This window comes from Cydia strobilella, chromosome Z (assembly GCF_947568885.1).
Source record: "Cydia strobilella chromosome Z, ilCydStro3.1, whole genome shotgun sequence".
NCBI classification, from domain to species: Eukaryota; Metazoa; Arthropoda; class Insecta; order Lepidoptera; family Tortricidae; genus Cydia; species Cydia strobilella.
In genome coordinates, this window is record NC_086068.1 from 17,812,363 (window position 1) to 17,835,836 (window position 23,474).

A 23,474-nucleotide genomic window follows, 5' to 3' on the forward strand; every position below is an offset into this window, starting at 1 on the left:
ATAATGACCTTTTTCAAGAAATAGAGAGTGGAGTTATTCTTTGCAATCGCTTTAAGAAATTGAGATTATTATGCTGCGCACATAAACCTCACTTTTCCTGGGAAAAGCTTTAATTTGTCGTAGGGTTTGATTGTCGTGCACTGCAATGATCAAAACTGAGCACACACTGTGTGGTATGTTACTTACATTTGATTTCTATTGAATTTACTGATTAATCACTGATGTAACATTGATTGAAATGTTATTTATAATTGAATCTCGTAAAATAAAATACGACAAAACTTTAGCTTATTATTTCAATAATCATTATAGTATGAATTTTCTCAAATGATTTTTACGCCTCACACCCTAACCTGCTAAACAATAGTTATTTGTGCAACAAGAGAGGAAAGTTGGTTTTTCTTGCGAGTGTTTATTTTGAGTCCCGAGAAAGCGAAAGATTCTAAGGTAGAATCTTGAGCGTAGCGAGGGACTCAAAAACACGAGATGTAAAATAACTTTGCTCTCGTGTTGCACACATAATTTTTCACCTCAGTAGTGAGAACATATTAAAGGTTAAAATGTATTTCGAATTACACTGAATAAACAGAAAAAAAAGTATTATAATATGTACGATACGATACGATACGGGACGGGACGGGACCGGACCGGACCGGACAGGACCGGACCGGACCGGATCGGACCGTACCGTACCGTACCGTACCGTACCATACCATAAAAAAATGTAATAAAAGTATGAAGTTCATGGCCTTCACTAAATTAAAAAGCTACATTGTTTCACTCCCTGGAGTGAGGAAAGTCGCACTTTCCTCACTCCAGGGAGTGACGAAAGTAGGCTTGTTCGAGCTGCTGAGGTGAAAAGGCTTTTGTTTCTTTTGTTCAGCGGTTACCAACGCTACCGCTACTGACTGAACGTAAGCAAACTCGACAAACTCGTTTAGAAAGAAATTTTACCATCCTATTTATATGGTTCAAATTTATGTAGCAGCTCTGTATTCTGAGGCCACACCACAGAAAACCGCCTATAGAAGCCTAATATTGGCCATTTTGTTCGCGACGGAAATCACCAACCTCTGAGGTGCGGGGCGGGTGCTCACGGCGTTGTGATTTTTCGTTCCAAACGACACGTGTAAGCGTAGGGATGGGACATGTTCATTACAGGCAGTGGTACGTACCAGTTGTACCATAATTTATTGTGGTAAAATTGTTATCAATAAAGTCTACAGAAACAATACTTCATAATATTTAAACAATATAATAATTCATTAAGTAGGTACTTTATAAATGTATCTAACAAAAATTACGTAGCATATTAATGATATAAGATTCTAAACGTAAAGTACCTAATAAGGGTCCCAGAAAATATGTATGAAATTTACCTAATACTCGGTGTTGCATACATTTTGTGGTGAAATTTACATTCATGAGATTTACAAAGGTACATACTTATACAAAAAGCGTTAAAAAAATAAGGTGCTTCTGAGTAACTCCAACTTCCGTACTTTTTAGTATTTGGTGTTATAGTGGCAACAGAAATACATCATCTGTGAAAATTTCAACTGTTACTATCACGGTTCATGACATACAGCCTGGTGACAGACGGACAGACAGTGGAGTCTTAGTAATAGGGTCCCGTTTTTACCCTTTGGGTACGGAACCCTTAAAACTAAACTACGTAGGTATCTACCTACAGTACCTACTAAGATAAACTACCAACTAAATAAAACTACAGATTCTACATATTAATTATTATCAATACAAAAGAATCCCAGTTTTCTTTTATATTTTTTAAGATGGTACAATACGGTACGAACGAAAGCACGAAGTTTCCGCAACTGACGAAAGCATCACCTTCACATCACTAGTCGTTAACGTGAAAAGGATAGCACATTGCATTTTCATGTTGACGAAAAGGGACGGGCATACTTCGTTGCTGCTCAGTACAACCGTATTGACCAGTATAAAATGAACCCCGCGGACAAGAAACAAATTTCAACAAAATAATGAATTTCACAATTAACTGGAATGTTATTAGATGGAATTGTCTTAGATGACTTGCCTTGATTAGCGAACGAATTCAATTATTTCCGATTTATTTTCGTACAGACGTGCACACTGCTAATAGGTCGTATTCTTGGGCGCAACTGATCGGAGCGGCGCGCAAGCAATCTTATATAAGACCTATACACCATACGGGCGGTGACCGCGAGTCGTCCTATAAGCTCGGTCTATAGGGGGTGGTCTGTGGGCCACACACAGGCAACCGATCGTCCTTCATTACCTAAACTCGTTATCTTAGAATGAGCTGTTATATTTTCAACCTTAATAATACTATCACGATAGTTGCTTTTTAACGACATGGTTGCTTTGGCACGCGCTCGGCACGCGACTAAGGCGCCTCCATAAAAGAAACAAAGGCTTTTGTTTAACGGATTAATAGGGTCTGAGGCCTAAAAATCATTTAAAAAAATTCATACTATACAAGATTGTTGGTTTGATTTTGTTACCGACTATGTACTTACGTTCATAAAAAAATATTTTTTTTTACTCAAATAATTAATCTTCTACGGCGTGCAGGACTTTCATATCATAATATCATATTAAATCTATGATAAATACTTCTGTATGTCAAAACTTTTTTGTTGATAAAAAATTGTTGTAATTTGTTGTCTTTGTTTTAATCTGGCCGGTAATCCATTCATACTTCATACAAGTGCTACACAGAAAACTTGTTAACCCATAGCTGAAATACTATTTTATTCAACTTACTGTGCTAGTACTAATATTACGCTCAAATAAATAAGTCTTAATATATGTACATAATAAGCACATCCTTAATAAATTTAGTATCCTTGAATAATGTGTAGCTTTAAACAGTTCTTCAAACAGTTAGTAGATTCAAATACTTGGGGCACTGGATTACTGACATTCTAAAAGATGATATTGATATAGAAAGGGAGCGCAGAGCACTGTCGGTAAGGTGTAACATGCTTTCTCGCAGGTTTGCGCGTTGTTCTACTTAGGTGAAAATAACCCTGTTCAATACGTCTTGTCAAAACCTATACACGTGCAACCTGTGGAGTGACTACACCAAAAAAGCCTACAGTGCTCTGCGCGTCCAGTACAATAACGCCTTCAGGGGCTTGTTGGGTCTGCCCTGGCGATGTAGCGCGTCAGGAATGTTCGCCGCGTGGAGAACCGACGGCTTTCAAGCCGTGCTGCGCAAGCAGGTGGCGTCCCTGTAGGCCGAGCACATAATTGGCGCGACAATATCTCGCCGCGAGATAGACTACCCGTCTTTTACAAACTGTATGAATTAAAGGGGGACGGGTAGTTTATGTCGCGGCGAGATACTCTCGCGCCAATCATGTGCTAGCCCGGCTGGGCGAACGCGGACGGGGCAGTAGCCAACACTCTCCTGAAGGTGATCGCTGAGAGGATCAACAGCCCTATCCTCGCTCACTGGATGTCCGTGCATGTCAATTGTAATTATAATTATACTTTCTACTAACTTACTTAATATAAGTTATTACTAACATAATATGGATTATTTGTATCTGAATTAAAGTGCTTTCATTTCATTTACTACAAGTATTATAGTGGTAATTGTACCTTCACTGCACGTGGAGCAATAAAACGTTGGACGCCGTCTGTTCCGCTTCAGATACCACTTTTTATGACCCCGCGTGCAACGATGAAGAAATACCACTATATGTAACAAATAACCAAACGTTTATATATATATATCAGTGTAACAATTTTAAATTCGTGTATCAGTCACGGATCAGTACCGGTGGCGGGGCGTCCATGGAACTCGAACTAGGTACCTTAATCTATAGAAGACAGGGTTCAAAGAAAATGTAGATAGAATTATGTAGTTCCTGCTTGCTCAACGAACATGTTTGGCGCTTCGTCAGTCGTAATTGGCCACTGCTGACATTCGAAGTTTTAAATAAGTAATACTATCAGATTTGCTATATATCAAGTGTTAGTATAACCAACTGAGTATGTTTTGCTATGGCCAGGGCTACTTGAAAGCGCTGGGCATGGCGCGAACGGCGGAGGTGAAGCGCGACGCGCGCATCGGCGAGGCAGAGGCGCAGGCCGAGGCCAAGATCAAGGAGGCCATGGCCGAGGAGCAGCGCATGGCCTCGCGCTTTTTAAATGACACCGAAATCGCAAAGGCGCAGCGTGACTTTGAACTCAAAAAGGCAGCTTACGACGTTGAAGTTCAAACTAAAAAGGTAAGGGTAAAGTTTTTATAGACATATTTTTATCTGCACTCTTCCGTTTTTTATCACACTTAAAGATCATTCTTCATTAATGCGAGAATTGACACGCATGTCATAATTATTTCCTCCACAACATGATAAAAAGGTTTTCCTTGTTTTACGTATGGAAGCGTACTGTTATTCTCACAGAAATACAGCTGGGCGCGTGTATCTATTTTCTGATCAAAATGATCAGAAAGCACGATCGCATTGTCATTTGATGTACAGCCGTTGCAGTGTAAACATCAAAGCAAAATGCCGGTTTGCGTCGTAATTACGTGCAAGAATCGCAGTACCACTGTAAATTTAGATAATTATGGAGTTAATTACCACAGACTAAGACCTGTGCCGAAACAAAAACTGTAAATTTCGAACGGCTGAATTTTATTTCCAAGCAAGATGACGACGGCTTTCTAACCGCAGTTAAGTCCTATTATTAAATTATACATATATTTCAATATAAATAAATCTGATTTTACGCCATGCGACGTTAAACCGGTGAATAGAAGAGATCACTGAAATTTAATCTTCTCCAAATGTCAAGAAATTTTTCAACATCCTCCATGCTAGCTTTCGATACACTTAAAATTACCTCGAAGTTTCGTGCATTTCATAATATAAATAAATAATTTTGTACGTTGTCCCTTGAACAGAGGTCTCGAAGCGGCAGACCTCTAGGAACCCTAGAAAGATTGTTAGGTAATATAATTTGCGCCCGCCCCCGCATGCCCGTTATATTTATCGTGAAAAATTGGGGTACATATGCGGCTTAAGTGAAACGAACTATAAATAATCATAGTATATAGATTCGTACAAAAGTTAGTATAGCTAAACTAACCGAAAATTTGCATTATTAATTTCTGGGCCAAGTCTAAAATCATACAGTTTCCTTCGTACAAAAAGTCGCATTTTGTAATAGACGATGAGCAAAGTAAGACCACCATACGTCCTGCAGTGCCGTTCTCTCGACTCTTCATGGGCTCAAATCAAGAGTGTATTAAAAGAGAAGGATAAAACAGCCAAAAAACTTTAACAACTCCAGCAGGTGTTGGGATGGTGCAGGCAAATATGAAAAACAGCTCTGTAAAAAGCTGCCACTGAATGCGCTAGGAAAGAACTTCTTATCAATCCTGTAGAAAATTTAATTAAAAAAACTGATAATTATTTAAATTATACAGTTTTTTTTTCGGTACACCCCTTAATAGAAATCTATTTATGTCATAAACCGGCAAAAAATATAAAATACGTTGTCAATTGCCGGACATTCGAAAGTCATCCATTGCTTGTTGTATGTACTTTCTTCATTGATGTTTTCAAAGCTAACGCGCAATGGACAATGAAGATGTGAAATATGATATGACATTTGTTGTGAATTTTCAAAAACATTTACTAAAGAAATTTTAAATATTAAGCATGTGTGTAGTGTTAAGTTTTTGGACAGACAATCGTATGTAACTAAGAACGACGTTTCTTTCAGATATGTAAAAATTACTCCGCATGATATTGAGAAAATAATTGATAGTTTAAATTCCAAAAAATCACCAGGGTTGGATAAAATTAGAGTACAAGACTTAAAGTTTATAAAAAGTAAAATTAGCCCTGTAATAGCAAACTTTGTTAACTTAAGTTTATCGTCAGGTTTATATCCAGACATGTTAAAAAAAGCCATTATACGACCGATTTATAAATCTGGTAGCCACTATGAGTATACAAATTATAGACCGATTGCTATTTTGTCTATTATTAATAAAATCGTCGAAAAAGTGATAGTCGGCCAAGTTAGTACATTTTTGGAGAGGCATAACATTGGTACATTATTGTCGAGGCTCGGAAGTAGCTACTTGCTGGCTGAGGATTCGTTTTAAACGGACGACCTAGGGAGTCCGTTTAATTGAATCCGAAGCCAGCAAGTAGCCTTCCAGCCGAGTCATATATAGTGCTTTTCTCAAAAATGGCGCAATAAATGCAAATATAATATAAATATTTTACAGAAGCAACGTTCTTATGTATATATTTTCACAGAAAAAAGTAAAAAGATTTGCTTTGCCGCCGTTTTATTTTTTTTATTAAAAATGGAAGTGTATTTTTCTGCTGAAAATACGCCAACCTATTTGAGACACCTAAATAGTCGCGGTACCAACATTATAATAATAAGTACTGATCATCTGTTTGGCTGTTTAATGGACCTATGCCTTCATTTGATATGGTCACTTCAACTTTTAAAAAGTTTGCAACTCGACAAATAATGGAATTTGTATGCAACATTGCAGTCCCGAAATCGAGACTGCAATGTTTTTAACTTTTTAATTTTTGACTGACCATAAACTACGCACTTCGCCACCTACTTTTTAACCGGCAACGTCGACTTTGCCGTCCATTTTTGAGAAAAATATATTAACTGACCACCAGCATGGGTTCAGTCAGGAGAGGCCGAAGCACGGCCACGGCCTTGACACAATTCTCGGAGGTAATTAACGATAGCCTAAATAGGGGGGAACAGGTATTATTTATGCCTTTTTATTGATTATAAAAAGGCATTTGATACCCTGGACCACGAGGTATTGTTACAAGCAGAGATGGGCATTAATCGATTAATCTTTTAGTTAACTAATCAATCGATTAAAAATATCAATCGTCATTTTTTAATCGCGATTAATTTAGTTGTGATTAAATTAGTTGTGAGAATGTTCGACTAACAACTAAATTAGTTTTAGTTTCAATCGATTAAATTTCACGATTAAATCTATATTAAAACTACGTAGTCGCCCGTTTTTGCATTTTTTATCTTGCAATATGTAACTTCAAGTACGTATGTATGTAACATACGGAGGTACTCGTATGTTGTAACTATGTTAGTTTGGGTAGAATTTTGCGACTTATTTTGAAGCAGATATCTTCATCCGATTGAGCTAAAATTATGTATACACGTTTAATTTGAAATGCTTGAATGACAATGCAAATAATGCCATAATATTATTATAACGATATATTGGTAATAACGACAAATAGCGAAAAACTGCATTGTTTACAAATCGCAAACAATAAAGTAGGTTGGTGCATTATTAATACTTTGAATTATACGATACTGAGTAAATCTTAGACATAGAAACTATCAATATTTTGCTGTCTCTGATAGTAAAACTCTTTTTAGTGTCACGCGGTGACAAAACAATGGGATAATCCTACTTACCTGGCCTGGAAGTTGTTTGTTGCATTTTGGTGCAAGTGCCGACGCATCTTCTTAAAATAACACGTTCTATTGAATGACACATCTGCATGTTGTTTATTATCTACGCGGTCTATTTTGTTTTCAACGTGTGGTCATTAAAAATATTTAAACCTCTTTGTAAAGAACTCTCAGCGTTAACTATGGTACATTTTCCTTGCGTCATTCTACATTCAAATATATCAATCAACATACATATTTTATTTATTACCGCTATTGCCAATATATTGGACCGGTAGCGAATTGGTCGATCAGCCGCTTGTTTCATATACAAAGTTTGATTTATTATTAACTGTGTTTTTTAATGTTTTATCTTATCACATATGAACATGTTATTGTATAAACAACGTTGATTTGTTGATAATTTTTGCTTTTAATTATTATTTTTACGATTGCAAGACTAACCTCATATAGTTTAACTAAATACATATCATGGTTGCTTTTATATTTAATATACAAAGTTTGATTTATATAATTGTGTTTTTTTAAGTGTTATTTTACTAATGCACAAAGTACCCAGTTCTTATTTACCCTTAGATAAGAGAAATTTAATCCAATTTCAGACAGATGCACTACTTTAGTAGCAAAATAATAGTGAGAACAGATCTCACTCCTTAGAAACGGTCAAAATATCGTAAGTAATACATGACTATTTTATTTTTAAACATCCGTTAAGATGTCCTAATCAGTCTGTCAACATAGCCATACCGAGGTATTCTATTCAATTTGCTTCTAACATTAGTCGCGAGAAAATAGTCTAACTAATTAGTCGATTACAAAATTTAGTTGTCCAAAATCAATCGGCAACTAATTTAGTTGCAACTAAATTAGTTGCACTCTATACAACTAAGATTGATCAATCGTCGTTTTCAATCGTCAGTCGCAACTAATTCTTGTAATCTTAATCGTTAATCGTTAGTCGATTACATTTTGCCCATCTCTGGTTACAAGCTATGGCGGAATGTGGTATAAGTGGACCCACAAACGTGTGGTTTAAAAATTACCTAAACAATCGTACAATCCAAACCGTGATAGCGGGTAGTAAAGGCGCGGAGGCGAGTGTGACGCTCGGTGTACGGGCCGCGGCCGGTCGGTTACATAATGTTTGTAAACAGTGTCGTTAATGTTGTGCACAAATGCAAGGTGTTTGTGTATGCTGATGACATGTGCCTATTTTATTCATCAAAAAATATCAGTGAGGCTCGCTGTCAGCTGCAGAGTGATTTTGAAAACATACTAAAATGGGCACATGACAACGGTATCATAATTAATGTAAAAATTATTTTATAGCTAAAAAAGTGGATTATACGCAGATTGGCATAGTGGGACATACTTATGATTGTTTGCATAGGAATAAATTAAACTGTGAGTGTGCATTTTTAGAATGTGTTGACCGATGTAAGTACTTGGGACTGCTGGTGGACTATAACTTCAATTTTAAATTTCACATAGAGGAACTTTGTAAGAAACTACGAATAGTCTTGGGTCAAATTTTTCAATTAAAAAAAGTGGTAAGTATAAAGGTGTTATTAGTTGTTTACTACGCGTTAGCGGATTCCATAATTAATTAATTACGGTTTAAGTGTGTACGGTCGCACCTTCAGTACTTATATAAAGGATGTCGAAAAATTGCAAACCAGATTAGTTAAGTATTTAGTTGACAGTAAAATAAAAAATATGTGTAAGGATTATAGCGAGTTATTCCCACTATGTAAAATTTTACCCGTACAAAAGAAAATTAAATACCTGATGGCTTTAGAAAACTATTATTTAGATGAGCATAAAAGGCCAGTATTTAATAAATACAACACAAGACGGGTACGAGAGGGGAAGTTAATACAGCCCCCAGCGGTCAACTATTATGGAAGAAGGTTAAATAAATATTTAGTGCCTAGGCTGTTTAACGAAATAGGGTGGTTGAGAGATAAATCTAGGTTTAGTAAGTCGGTCCTTAAAAAGAGACTAAAACATACCTTTTAGAAAATTGAACATTGGGAAAATTTATTTACTTATTAGGTATTTGTGCATGTTAGTTTTTATGTTATATGTTATATATAAGGATTACTGTCTCAGCTGTTAATTATTTTGTTCAGGTGCATGATTCCATTTTGTTATTGAGCGCTTCAATCGGCCACAAACTGGTTACAGTTTGGCGATGCATAAATTTTGTTTGTAAGCATGTACCCGTTGTGTAAATAAATAAAAAAAAAAAAAAAATAGTCTCAATATTGAAGTAATATGTTATTATAATATTAGAGTCAGACCAAGACAAGTCTGCAACGATTTTTATGGCACACGCAGTGCAAGTGTTGTTTCAAACGTCAAACTTCTATGAAATTATGACGTATAAATAACACTTGCACTGCGTGTGCTATTAAATTTGTTGCAGACTTGTCTTGGTATAACTCTAGCAGCGAAGAAAGCGCTAGAGCTGCGACTCAGTCGATGTTCTTAATCGTATCGATCATAGATATAGGAATTAAGGAGATTTGTAACGAAGCATAATTTCAACGAGTCTCGATGTCTCCTATTGGTGGGGACCACATCATTGAAGGCGTGGGCAGACAACCAACTCACGCGCTGTGATTGGCTAAACCGCGCGGTATAAGAGACGAGAGCGGCGACGCTAGAGAGTAGGACCAGTCGATAACAGCTCTCGATATTTTATATTATATTCTGAACCGTAAACGTTTGATTTTAAGTAATAATTGCTATCGATTTAATTTATATTCCTTTAAACATTTGACCTCATTTCCGAGCTTAGATTTTTAAGGTACTAGTAAGGTATATTAATCTGTCTATAAATTCTGTCACAAAGGTTTTTACTGATTAAATGAAATACATACAAAGCTTTTAATAAAAAAAAATGCCCATGATTCAAAAGCTTGTTTTATGCTAATCAAAACGTACTTATTTAATGGTTGGTTTAGAATTTAGTAACGATTTTATTTAATGTTTGTTGAAATTGTTTGCTTTGGGATTGTCGTTGGACGCGAGAACTCGTCTGGATTGTGAAAAGTTGTACTCCACAAAAGGGAGCAAAAATCAGTGTTACATTAATAAAATAGTTACAATTGTATTTTTTAATGAACCTACTTTATCATAACATATTTCATCACCAGAATCCAAATATTACATAGTTACGAAGAACTGCGAAAGCAAATTATATTAAATTATATTGTAAGTACACCATAAGCTTTTAATCATATGTACGAATAATAATAATAATTGCACTGGCGATTTAACTGGCGAGCTGTTGGGGAATAACGACCCCACGGACCCGAGTGCTCCCGAGAGTCGGTCAGGGTCTCCGTCTCCGGCGTGTCTTCGTCGGTCGGAGTGGACCCCAAGGGGACCCGCAGGACTCTCAGCTCTGGCTTGCCTTCATTTCCTGTCCAGAGAGGAGTCGCTAGAGCTATATGCTCCAGGGGTGGAAGTGAAAGATGCATAAGACGCGAGTTGGCACAGTGGCTGGTAACAGCCACTGGGTAGAAAGCGGCGCACACCTCTCGACACCCCTGAGCCGCTCACACCGGTGTTGCTCCTGGTCGTCTTCACGACGGCAGTTTCAGGGGCCCATCTAGTCAGCGGCAAGTCACCACCTGCCTCGATAACGTTTATTAACATTGTTATGGCAGGTGTCCGGAGTTCTTTACAATAGCCCAGTCTCATTGTCCACCCAAACTTCAATCCATAGACCGGTATACTGTTCACTTTTTCTGCAATAGTTCCAATGCCTGCTGCGACCGGTTCATGGGTGTCTATTGTTGCGCCTGTGAACGGGTTCCAGCAGGCGTTCTACATGACATTAAAGCTCTCCAAGGGGCCTCTACGTGTTGGATCTATATCCCCACGCAAGCCTATCAAAAGACCGGGATTTATAGGCCCGTGATATCCAAGGAGATACAAATAATAAAAGACGTTTATTCAAGAAGTTGTAACATAGGTACATAATAAAAGTACACGATAATGCTTACAAACTAATTGAAAGGGAAGGTGGCTCAGCTGATGTCTGTGCCAAAAAGGCTTCGGGGCACAGCAGCCCCAAAGGTTTTTAGCAACGGACGCTGTTATTCTGCCACCGCCGTAATTGTATCTAGCTAAGGACAGTATAAACATTTACACTATTACATATAGGACATGATAGCAAAACCGAGCAATGCGCAGTGGATAAAAAAGTGCCAACTAAAGTGCTAAATTTAAATATCTATTGTGCTCAATAGATATTTAAATTTAGCACTTCACTCAACCAAAAGTGTACGTTACTTCCTATTGGAGGTCCAGTAAATAAGCCTTGCAACGTAGTTTGAAAACCGCCAGGGACTTACAGTTAACTACTGGTGGCGGCAAATTGTTCCAGCACTTAGACGTAGCATAACGAAAACTGCCTCCAAATGACTGAAGCCGGAGTAGTGGAAGAGAGATACGCTCTTGTTGCTCACGCAAACCTTTCAACTTTCGGTTAGGCTTCCATTCAAGTTTACGCGCGAGATAGGGTGGAATAGCAGATTGTTTAAGCGTAAATACCATTGCCGCAAGCTTTAATATTCTTCTGTGTGACATATTCAGTTTACCCGCTTTATTAAGGTAAGGGCTAATATGTGAGCGGCGAGGGATATTTTGACAGAAACGCATGCATGAGTTTTGCACACGTTGAATTATATAACATAAACGCTGAAATCGATTTTCTTTATAAGCGGCTATTATGCCTTTCTGAAAAGTTTCAAAGCATTTGTAATGGATTCAAACTTTCAACCTGAAATATCTTATCCTGTATTCTAACAATATGTCCATAAACAAAGCTTCAAGTCCCGCACTTGATAAAATTTTTGGTCTCCATACAAACTCTTAACCCCTTTTTCACCACCTTAGAGGATGAATCTTCAAAAACGCTGAAATTAATTTCCTTGTATTCTAATAATATATCTATTTACCAAGTTTCAAATTGCTAGCTTAAAATAAAACTTGAACCTCATACAAACTTTCATCCCATCATATGATTGAGAGTCCAAAAAAAATTCGCTCGGTACCTCTACAAGAGGCTATATGGCCGTTATCCTTTTCTCTATCCCTCGTTGTTCGTCACAGGTATGGTCGGATTGGAAACGCTGGAGTTTCGGAGGAAAATGCTTCTCGCGATCCACTATGTCTTGCTTTTCCGGGGCAAAGTGGATAATCCTTGTGTGCTCTCGAGCATACGGCTGTTCGTCCCCAACGACTATGTGCGCGCGGGCGCTCGACGCCGGCACGCGCTTTTCGCAGACCCCGTGACGCGCGCCGAGCGCCCACGTCGAGAGCCCTCGAACTTCTAAACGGTTTAGTTGGCTCGGTCCAGGATGCTGACCTTTTTAATGACAAGTTGTGTCTTTTGTGCTCAAAAATATCCCAATATTTAAATGTTTTTGTCACACGTCCCTAGACTGAGGCGGTTGGGAGATATGCCCGAATGTTGTTTTATTATGTTTAATTATGTTATTTATGATGAATTGTTTGTTTTGTTGTGTTTTACTTGTCTTGTGTTGTGTATGAAATGTTTTTTCCCATGTCATGGCGTTTGGCCTCCGCTGTGAGCCGGACATGTTTTTGTAAATAAATAAATAATAAATCCCCTTTTTAACCCCCTTAGGGAATGAATTTTTAAAAACCCTTTCTTAGTGGATACTAACGTCATAAAAGCTACCTATTGTGAAAAATTCAGCTCTCTAGGTCCAACGGTTTGGGCTGGGCGTTGATTTAAGTGAGTCAGGACTTTTACGTTTATATATATAGATATAATTTTCAGTAAGATATATGAAAAATCTTACTATCATCAGAAAGGTACACTACACTATTTGTGATACACCTATGATCTGGGGGCACGGCCGTGCCCCCGCCAAGAGGAGACAAAGGGCAAAAGGCAGTGCACATCTTTTCTCGGCACGTCTCGTCGTATTTTCGAACCCTCGTAGTTTCGGCTTGGATAATGCTAGAGAGCTGAAATTTTTTGTATACCATGTCCTAAGTAGCCTTATCAATATCGCCAAGTTTTATAAGGCTACCTATTATACTTTAAATTTTATAGATACCTTAAATTTCACTCTCCGAACCATATGAAATTCGTTTCATAGAAAATACAGACTACTTCCTGAAGTCTTAGAAGGCTGAAATTTGGCATATAGGGATGGGTCTGTATGTAGACACATATGGTGACCAGAAATCTGTAACTTTTGCCCTGCAACCCCTTAAAATGGGGGTACCTAAAAATACCTCTAAACCTGAAAACATTGGTTCCTGAAGTCCTAGAATCGTGAAATTTTGTGTGGTAGAAGTGATTGGAATGCTAATACAAAAACAATAATAAAAAAAAATAAAAAAGTTTTCGAAGTACAGATTTGAACCAGGTTTACGTAAACTAGCCAAATAGCGCCCTCTATATTGGCACTGTTTCTTGTCGTAAACTTCAAAACCTTATTTCAGACACAAGCGCTGGTGGCCTAGCGGTAAGAGCGTGCTAATGAGTTTTTCGAAACTTATGTACGAAATTATATTTATCAGTCGCTTTTCCGTGAAGGAAAACATCGTGAGGAAACGGGACTAATCCTAATAAGGCCTAGTTTTCCCTCTGGGTTGGAAGGTCAGATGGCAGTCGCTTTCGTAAAAATTAGTGCCTACAATTAAGCGTAATCTTGGGATTAGTTGCCAAGCGGACTCCAGGCTCCCATGTGCCGTGCCGTGGCTAAAAATGCCGGGATAACGCGAGGAAGATAATGAACCTCGCGAACATAGAAAGATTAGAAAAAAATCATAAAACTTAAAACTGTATTGATTCAAAAATTCTTTTATCGAACCTGATTAGCAGTTAAATTGTCTGAATGCGAAGACCGCTGGCGAGCACTTCGCAAGTAGGTATTTGTGTAACATAAGTGTATTTTGTGAGCAGACTATGTTTGTTGTTTTATAATCTACATTACATACTCGATTGACGACGTTCATGTGACTCGTATTCTCATGTAACAATTAATATTGTTAATTAAATTAAAATTGCCGGATTGTGCAGTATTAAGCTGCAGAAATAAAACTTTCACGTGGAGGTATTTCCAATAATCGGAAAGTATTATATTTTATAATATAGTATTAGAAACACAAAAAAAGTTTTATCATTATTCATTATTTACCTATGTAACGTGAGTAAAATAGAGTATATATATTATTTAATAAATTATTCTTAATATTTAGCTACGCAGCATGTTATGGTGAAAGGCAAATTAGACCTGTACCGCTGGCTATATTTTGACCCCTAGGTTATAAAAATATTAAAGTCAATTCTGTTTTCGCTTATGAATACTTTGTTAAGATGTAAATCTTACATTTTGTTTTGTGTCATATATATAATTTGCTTTTCTAGTAATTTGTTATTTTGTGGTAATTATTTTTTATTTTGAATTATCTTGGAGAAAAAAATATTCGAGAGAAAACATGTAACTGTGTTGCATTTAGGATAGTGTTTTTAGTGTGAAAACATAGTTTGTGTCAATTACGTCCACTGCAATCTGATACTATGTCATAATATTCTAAAAGACACAAAAAAAAAATTAGAGTTAAAAAAAATTACTTAGGTCGAATTTAATCGTTTAAATAGGTCCATTAAATGATTTTGTGTCTTATTAAGGCATAGCTTCATAAGATATTTGATGATTTTGTTGTAACAGGCTGTCACCGTTACAAAAGAATATTAAAGATATTAGAGTTTACATCTTATTAATTTGAAATGCGGGATAAATAAGATGTATGAATTTGTGTCACTTGCATCCACTGCATAAACAAATATTACAAAAATATTATTTGCGTTCAAACGAAGCTAGCGGGCGGTCTGAATGGGCAACGGAGGCCGTGCAGGGTGGGGCCGCGGCGTGACCTTGCCGTACGAAACGCATGTTTACTTCGCCTGTGCGCCAAATTAACGCAACTTATTCAAAGAAGTTACGCAAACAACACAACAACAAGCAACAAGCAAGCAAAGAATGCGTCGAATTATCTTTTACCTATTTAAAACTCATAGATATTGTACAATGTCACCATTATGCAAAAGAACTGTAAGTACATGTTTGATTTGCGAGCGAGCTGGCAACATTGCGCAGGGAAATCTTAAAAATATCGCGTTTACGTGAACGCCACATACATTTGTGACAGTGATAGGGAAAAGGTACCACTAAAGTAAAATTTGGTTATTAATACCGTGACTTTCTTTCATTCTTTGATAAAAAAAATTGCTATTTATGCAACAAGTGCGGAAATCATCTTTACGCACGTGTATCATACAATGTTTTACTATGCATTGTGCGAGTAAATAAAAAAACATGTCATGGCAAATAAGTTTAATTATTAAAAGGAGTGTTTTAAATCGACACGAGTTGCGAATTACCTATTCGCACGTGTATCGTACGTTTTACAGTACATATGGCCCTTTAAACTTTCGACATATGCACGGTAAGTGCTCTTTTCCGCACTAGTGCGAGAAAGTAGCACCATATGTACTGTAAAAAAAAATTGAAAACAAAAAGCACTAGTGCGGAAAAGCAGTACTTTCCGCACGATATGGCTCCGTAGGAAACGCACTTTTCGAGCACATGCATTGTAAAAAAATATATAGGACTGTATCTCCTAAACCATGCGTCGTAGCGCAAAAATAATAAAATTTTCGTTCCCCTTTATGTAACCCAAAAGTAATACATGAAAAATACAATGAAAAAAAAAAAGAAACAAAATCTTTATAGGGCTGTATTAGCTGTATCTCCTATATCGTGCATCGTAGCGCAAAAATAATCAAATTTTCGCTCCCCTTTAAGAAGCCCCTAATTAAGATTTAAAAACGCAAAAAAGAAAAAAAAGAGGAAAATATCTTTATAGGGCTGCATCTCCTAAACCGTGCATCGTAGCACAAAAATAATCAAATTTTCGTTCCCCTTAAGAAATCCTTAATTAAAACTTTTAAAAAAACCAGGAAAAAAACTTTATAGAGCTATTATAGCTATATATATAGATATAATATCTCCTAAACCGTGCGTGGTGGCGCAAAAATAATAAAAATTTCGTTCCCCTTTATGAAGCCCCAAAGTAATATACTAAAAACACAATGAAAAAAATGAAAAAAAATAACAAAAAAACTTTATAGGGCTGTATCTCCTACACCGTGCATCGTAGCGCAAAAATAATTAAAAAAAATCCCTTTAAGAAACCCCTAATTAAGATTGAAAAACGCAAAAAAGAAAAAGTGGAAAAAAAATCATTTTAGGGCTGTATCTCCTAAACCGTGCGTCGTAGCGCAAAAATAATAAAATTTTCGTTCCCCTTTACGGAACCCCAAAGTAATATACAAAAAAACCCAATGAAAAAAAAACAAAAAAAAATCTTTATAGGGCTGCATATCCTAAATCGTGCATCGTAGCGCAAAAATAATCAATTTTTCGTTCCCCTTTAAGGATCCCTTAATTAATACTTTAAAAAAAACAAAAAAAAAACAGGAAAAAATCTTTGTAGAGCTATATCTCCTAAACCGTGCGTGGTAGCGCAAAAAGAACAAAATTTTCGTTCCTCTTTACGGAACCCCAAAATAATATACAAAAAACACAATGAAAAAAAAAACAACAAAAAAAATCTTTATAGGGCTGCATCTCCTAAACCGTGCATCGTAGCACAAAAATAATCAAATTTTCGTTCCCCTTTAAGAAACCCTTAATTAAAACTTAAAAAAAAACCAGGAAAAAAAACTTTATAGAGCTATTATAGCTTAGATATTAGAGATCCACGCCGCAGCCAAAAAACCCAGCGGCGGCGCGCTGGGTTTTGAACCCGGCGCGGCGCGGCGTCGCCGGCGTGAGGACATTTTTTAGGAGGAATAATTAAAAAAAAACATAACTATGCTAGGAATAAACATTTATTTCTTATCTCCATCAATCACTGACTAAAAATTGTTTACAGTACAGCTACAGTGGTTGTAATTATCGTGAATAAAAAATATTTTGTTCACCTTTGCCGGATTTAAGCGCGATCGCTTAGCAGTCAAAACCATCCCAGCTACAGAAAACACCCTTTCACTGGGTGTACTTGTAGCTGGAATGCTTAAAAGTGACCGCGCCAACCCTGCAAGCTAAGGAAACATTTTTTTTGTTCCCAATACAATATCGCCTACCCTGTTCGTTCTGCATATCAATGATATGTTATTTACTAACAATATTCATTGCTATGCGGATGACAGCACTGGTGATAGCTGTTATACAGGTCGTGCAAACGCCCCCCCCTGAGCAGGTGTCGGAGTGCAGGATGCGACTTGTGTCTGAGATCGAGACGTCCCTTGAATAGGTCTCCGAATGGGGTAGACGTAACCTCGTCCAGTTCAACCCTAGTAAGACACAAGTCTGCGCGTTTTCCGCCAAAAAAAACCCCATTTGTCACGGCGCCAAAGTTTCAGGGCATTCCCCTTACCACCGCTAAAAGTATCGCGATACTTGGTGTCGACATTACGAACGAAGTCCAGTTTCGTAGTCATCTGGAACAAAAAGCCAAACTGGCCTCCAAAAAACAGAGCCAAACAGTACTTCACACCGGGTCACCGACTTTTGTTATATAAAGTGCAGGTTCGACCTCATATGGAGTACTGTTCTCATCTCATCACTGGTCTGGCGCTCCACAATACCAGCTCCTTCCCCTTGACTCCATCCAACGGCGGGCAGTTCGTATTGTCGGCGATCCCGAACTTACTGTACAATGGGGAATGTTCCGAAGAACTTTTTGATCTGGTGTCATCGTCTCGTTTCTATCACCGCACGCACCTCCCGCCAAAGGAGCAAAACTCATCCTCACTTCTTAGACACATGGCACACCAAGAATAAGCGGGCATCTCGCTCGTTTCTTCCCAGAACGTGCAAAATGTGGAATGAGTTGCCTCCTGAGGTATTTCCTTTGCGCTTCGACATGGGATTCTTCAAGAAGCGGGTATTTAGGGTTCTCAAGGGTCGGCAATGCTTAAGGGCTCCTGTGTTGTTGCTTATGTCCATGGGCGACGATGACTGCTTCCCATCAGCCGGCTCGTCTGCTCGTTTGCTGACTATCACATAAAAAAACTAGTCAAGCCAAGCACTGCAATGAAGTGAGTGAGCCAGCGTTCGTTCTTTCACTTCACTCACGCGGCGTGATGGATAGATGATGCGGTGGGGATGGGGGTCAGTGGAGCGGGCGGGAGTGATGCATGCAGCGACCAGTCGCTAGCGCACGGAATGGCGACAGCGCATTGTTTGTTTTGGTCGGTTTGTTCATCATATTTATTCGAATTTCGAGGTCGGCGCAAAATTTTGAACGAATATAATATCTCCTAAACCGTACGTGGTGGCGCAAAAATAATAAAATTTTCGTTCCCCTTTATGCAACCCATAATTTATATTTAAAAAAAAAACGCAAAATTTAAAAAAAAATCATTATAGGGCTGTATCTCTTAAACCATGCGTCGTAGCGCAAAAATAATTTAAAAAAACCCCTTTAAGAAACCCGTAATTAATACTTAAAAAAAAAAAACAAAAAAACCAGGAAAAAAAACTTTATAGAGCTGTATCTCCTAAACCGTGTGTGGTACCGCAAAAACAATAAAATTTTCGTTCCCCTTTATGCAACCCATAATTTATATTTAAAAAAAAACGCAAAATTTAAAAAAAAAATCTTTATAGGGCTGTATCTCCTAAACCATGCGTCGTAGCGCAAAAATAATAAAATTTTCTTTCCCCTTTATGCAACCCATAATTTATATTTAAAAAAAACGCAAAATTAAAAGAAAAACATTATAGGGCTGTATCTCTTAAACCATGCGTCGTAGCGCAAAAATAATTTAAAAAACCCCTTTAAGAAACCCGTAATTAATACTTTAAAAAAAAAACAAAAAAAAAACCAGAAAAAAAAACTTTATAGAGCTGTATCTCCTAAACCGTGCGTGGTACCGCAAAAATAATAAAATTTTCGTTCCCCTTTATGAAACCCGAAAGTAATATACAAAAAAACAATGTAAAAAAGAAAAAAAGGAAAAAAAAACAATAAAAAAATCTTTATAGGGCTGTATCTCTTAAACCATGCGTCGTAGCGCAAAAATAATTTAAAAAATCTCTTTAAGAAACCCGTAATTAATACTTTAAAAAAAAAAACAAAAAAAAACCAGGAAAAAAAACTTTATAGAGCTGTATCTCCTAAACCGTGCGTGGTACCGCAAAAATAATAAAATTTTCGTTCCCCTTTATGAAACCCGAAAATAATATACAAAAAAACAATGTAAAAAAGAAAAAAAGGAAAAAAAAACAATAAAAAAATCTTTATAGGGCTGTATCTCTTAAACCATGCGTCGTAGCGCAAAAATAATTTAAAAAACCCCTTTCAGAAACCCGTAATTAATACTTAAAAAAAAAACAAAAAAAACCAGGAAAAAAAACTTTATAGAGCTGTATCTCCTAAACCGTGCGTGGTACCGCAAAAACAATAAAATTTTCGTTCCCCTTTATGCAACCCATAATTTATATTTAAAAAAAACGCAAAATTTAAAAAAAAAATCTTTATAGGGCTGTATCTCCTAAACCATGCGTTGTAGCGCAAAAATAATAAAATTTTCGTTCCCCTTTATGAAGCCCCTAAATAATATACAAAAACACAAGAAAAAGAAAGAAAAAAATAATAACAAAAAAACTTTATAGGGCTGTATCTCCTAAACCGTGCATCGTAGCGCAAAAATAATCAATATCCGTTCCCCTTTAAGAAGCCCCTAATTAAGATTTAAAAACGCAAAAAAGAAAGAGAAAAAAATCATTTTAGGGCTGTATCTCCTAAACCGTGCGTCGTAGCGCAAAAATAATAAAATTTTCGTTCCCTTTTATGAAACCCCAAAGTAATAACAAAAAACGCAATGACAAAAAAAGAAAAAAAAAACAACAAAAAAACTTTAGGGATGTATCTCCTAAACCGTGCATGGTAGCGAAAAATAATCAAATTTTCGTTCCCCTTAAGAAGCCCTTAATTAAGATTTAGAAACGTAAAAAAGAAAAAGAAAAAAATCTATATAGGGCTGTATCTCCTAAACCGTGCGTCGTAGCGCAAAAATAATCAACTTTTCGGTCCCCTTTATGTAACCATTAATTTATACAAAAAAAAACGCAAAAAAAAAAGAGTTTTTTTTATAGGGCTTGATCTCCTAAACCATGCGTCGTAGCGCAAAAATAATTAAATTTTCGTTCCCCTTTATGAAACCTCAAAGTAATATACAAAAAACACAATGTAAAAAAGAAAAAAACAATAAAAAAACTTTATAGGGCTGTATCTCCTAAACCGTGCGTCGTAGCGCAAAAATAATCAAATTTTCTTTCCTCTTTATTCAACCCTTAATTTATATTTAAAAAAAAAACGCTTTCACTAAACTGCTGTAACTCGGAAACTTAGAATCCACAAAGGGGACTTTACTAAATTATGACACATATTAAAGCCTGACCAGTAATATATGATCATTGTCAAGAGGGCGCTGTTCATTCTCATGTATAGGGTGACAGTTCAGTATAGTATGAAAAAATATTGTATTTAATGAACATCATCATCAATGTAATTAATGTTGCTTGCCACGCTTAAACATAACAAAAATCACAATAAATTGCGTCTTAAAATAAACTTAAAAAGTCTACTAAAAATCGAAACAAAAGTAATTTTTAAGTCGCTGTTGTGACATTCTCAATCAAAAGGTAGGTACCACTTTGTCGTTTACCATAAAGACGAAATTTGATTATATCTTTATACAAATAACCTGTCAGAGAAAGTGGTACCTTTTGATTAGGAACGTCACAAATGTTGGTCAGTATGAGGAGTGCAGCCTACAGTTTATTTTTAATTATATTTATATACCTACTACGGTAAGATTGATAAGACAATGTAATTATGCCTACGAATGAAATAAATACACTGTATCGCAAAACTAAGTGGCGAGACAGCTCATAATGCCATCTCTTGGTTGGTCTTAACAAGGGTAAAGGAGATAGTATTAAGATCTCAGTCGCCAGCTGATATTGCGGCAAGTATAATAAGCACCCCACCCGCGTAGGTACCCTTCCCCGCGCACGCCCTTCTTGCTCAATTGAGTTTTATTTTGCCAGATAGTAAAAAAACCGTGGATCAAAATGACCCAAATTATGAATGATGTCTCAATGTGGTATTATAATATTGTAGACGTAAACTTAATAACATGAATTTTTTTTTGTGGCAGATACAGGGTGTTAATTAGAAAAAATTTTTTTTTAAATAAAAGCGGTGGATGAATTTGACACAGATTTGTTTGAATAACATATAACAATGTTCTGTAAAGTACAACACTTCACTTACCGACTCTAATATTTTTTTAGGCGTTTTAGGATCAATATTAGGTATTTATTAAATGCCATTATACCCGTGGATGAAAATGACACAAAATGCGTGTGTACGTCGGAAGCCACTTTGCCTTTACAGGGAAACAAAGAATTTCGTCTCGAATATTTTTTTTACAGAATGCTGATTGAAAAAAGAAATACCTAAATTTCTACCTAAGCAAATACCTAGGATGACACAAAATATTATTTTTAGGTTTAGTATATGGTCTGGAAACTATATATAAAAAATAAGCAACATTAATATTCTTATAACCTCAGAAGTTATTGGTACAGGTCTAAATATATCATATACAGAAAAAAAAGTTGACTCGAACTAAGAAAAAAGATTCTTGAATCAAGAAAATTTAAAGGAAGACCGAAATTATCTTAAACCAAAAAAAATCCGGCTAAGAAAAATATTCTCAAAATCAAATCAAATTTTTTTTTTTTTTGCTCTCCACATGGTTCTTTTTAAGTCAAAAATGTATAAAAATTATCTAAACTAATTTTGAGAACAATCAGACATTATTTAGAGGTCGCTCAACCTCTACTACTACTTACTTACTACTTATTACCTTTTTTTTTGGTACTTTTTGTTTTTAGTAGTAAATAGTAACAATGTAAAAATATTATTGTAATGTAACTAGTACTATTTATTGTATATTTGCATGTATACTTGTGTACGTATGACAAATAAAATAAAATGATTTGATTTGAAAGCAATTCTGCCTTACTAAAATGTATGAAATGAATTTGTCCAAAGAAAAAAAAATCTTGGAGGCGTTTTAACGGTTTTATTATATTTTTCCCTATTTTTTACAACTAAATAAAACATAAACCGGCCATTTTGTTATTTTTGGATTAATATGTTTTTTTATTTTTATTTATTGTACGAGATATCAAATTTTAAAGCAATGTTGAGCGAATAGTAAATAATGAGCAAATGAGTCAAAGTTTGGCACAGATTACTACTTCATAATAGAACAAAGGGAGCCTTGTGGAGAAAATATTGCAAATATTTTTTATTCCATATAAACCAATACCAATGTCGCACATATAAGTACACTGTCTATGTGTGAGTCGGCCTTATCCGTACAATATTGTAAATGTAGTTGAAATGCACACATTTTTAACTGCGGCGACACCGGTCCCGAAGATGACAGCGTATCTGTAGATATCTATTCTCTTTTTGCGGATATTTCATAAATATTTTATTTTATTGTAGGCCGAGGCAGAAATGGCCTACGAACTACAAGCAGCCAAAACGAAGCAGAGAATCAAAGAGGAGCAAATGCAGATTGCGGTCGTGGAACGTACGCAAGAGATCGCCGTTCAGAAGTGGGAGGTGCAGAGGCGCGAGAAAGAACTGGAGGCTACCGTCCGCAGGTAGGGGATTTTTTTTTAACTTATTAATTTGAAAAGAAAGTATGTATAGTTGATCAAATCAAATTGTCAGTATATAGGAACGCCGATTATTCAATAGCCAATCTATTTAGTCATTTTACACTGACATTTCATATTACAATTTTAATTTTATTTATGATAGTACTACTGACATTAACTATAAATTCGATTAATTATTTA

At 36.3% G+C, this 23,474-nt stretch overlaps 1 protein-coding gene across 2 annotated transcripts in view; it reads left to right on the forward strand.

The window, feature by feature from the left end:
* Window positions 1–23,474, forward strand: part of LOC134754339 (flotillin-1) — a 67,647-nt gene that overhangs the window by 16,813 nt on the left and 27,360 nt on the right. For both annotated transcript variants that reach the window (XM_063690617.1, XM_063690618.1), the window contains exons 5-6: window positions 4,026–4,244; window positions 23,116–23,276. In XM_063690617.1, coding sequence (XP_063546687.1) covers window positions 4,026–4,244; window positions 23,116–23,276 — 380 coding nt within the window. The remainder of the gene's footprint in view (window positions 1–4,025; window positions 4,245–23,115; window positions 23,277–23,474) is intronic.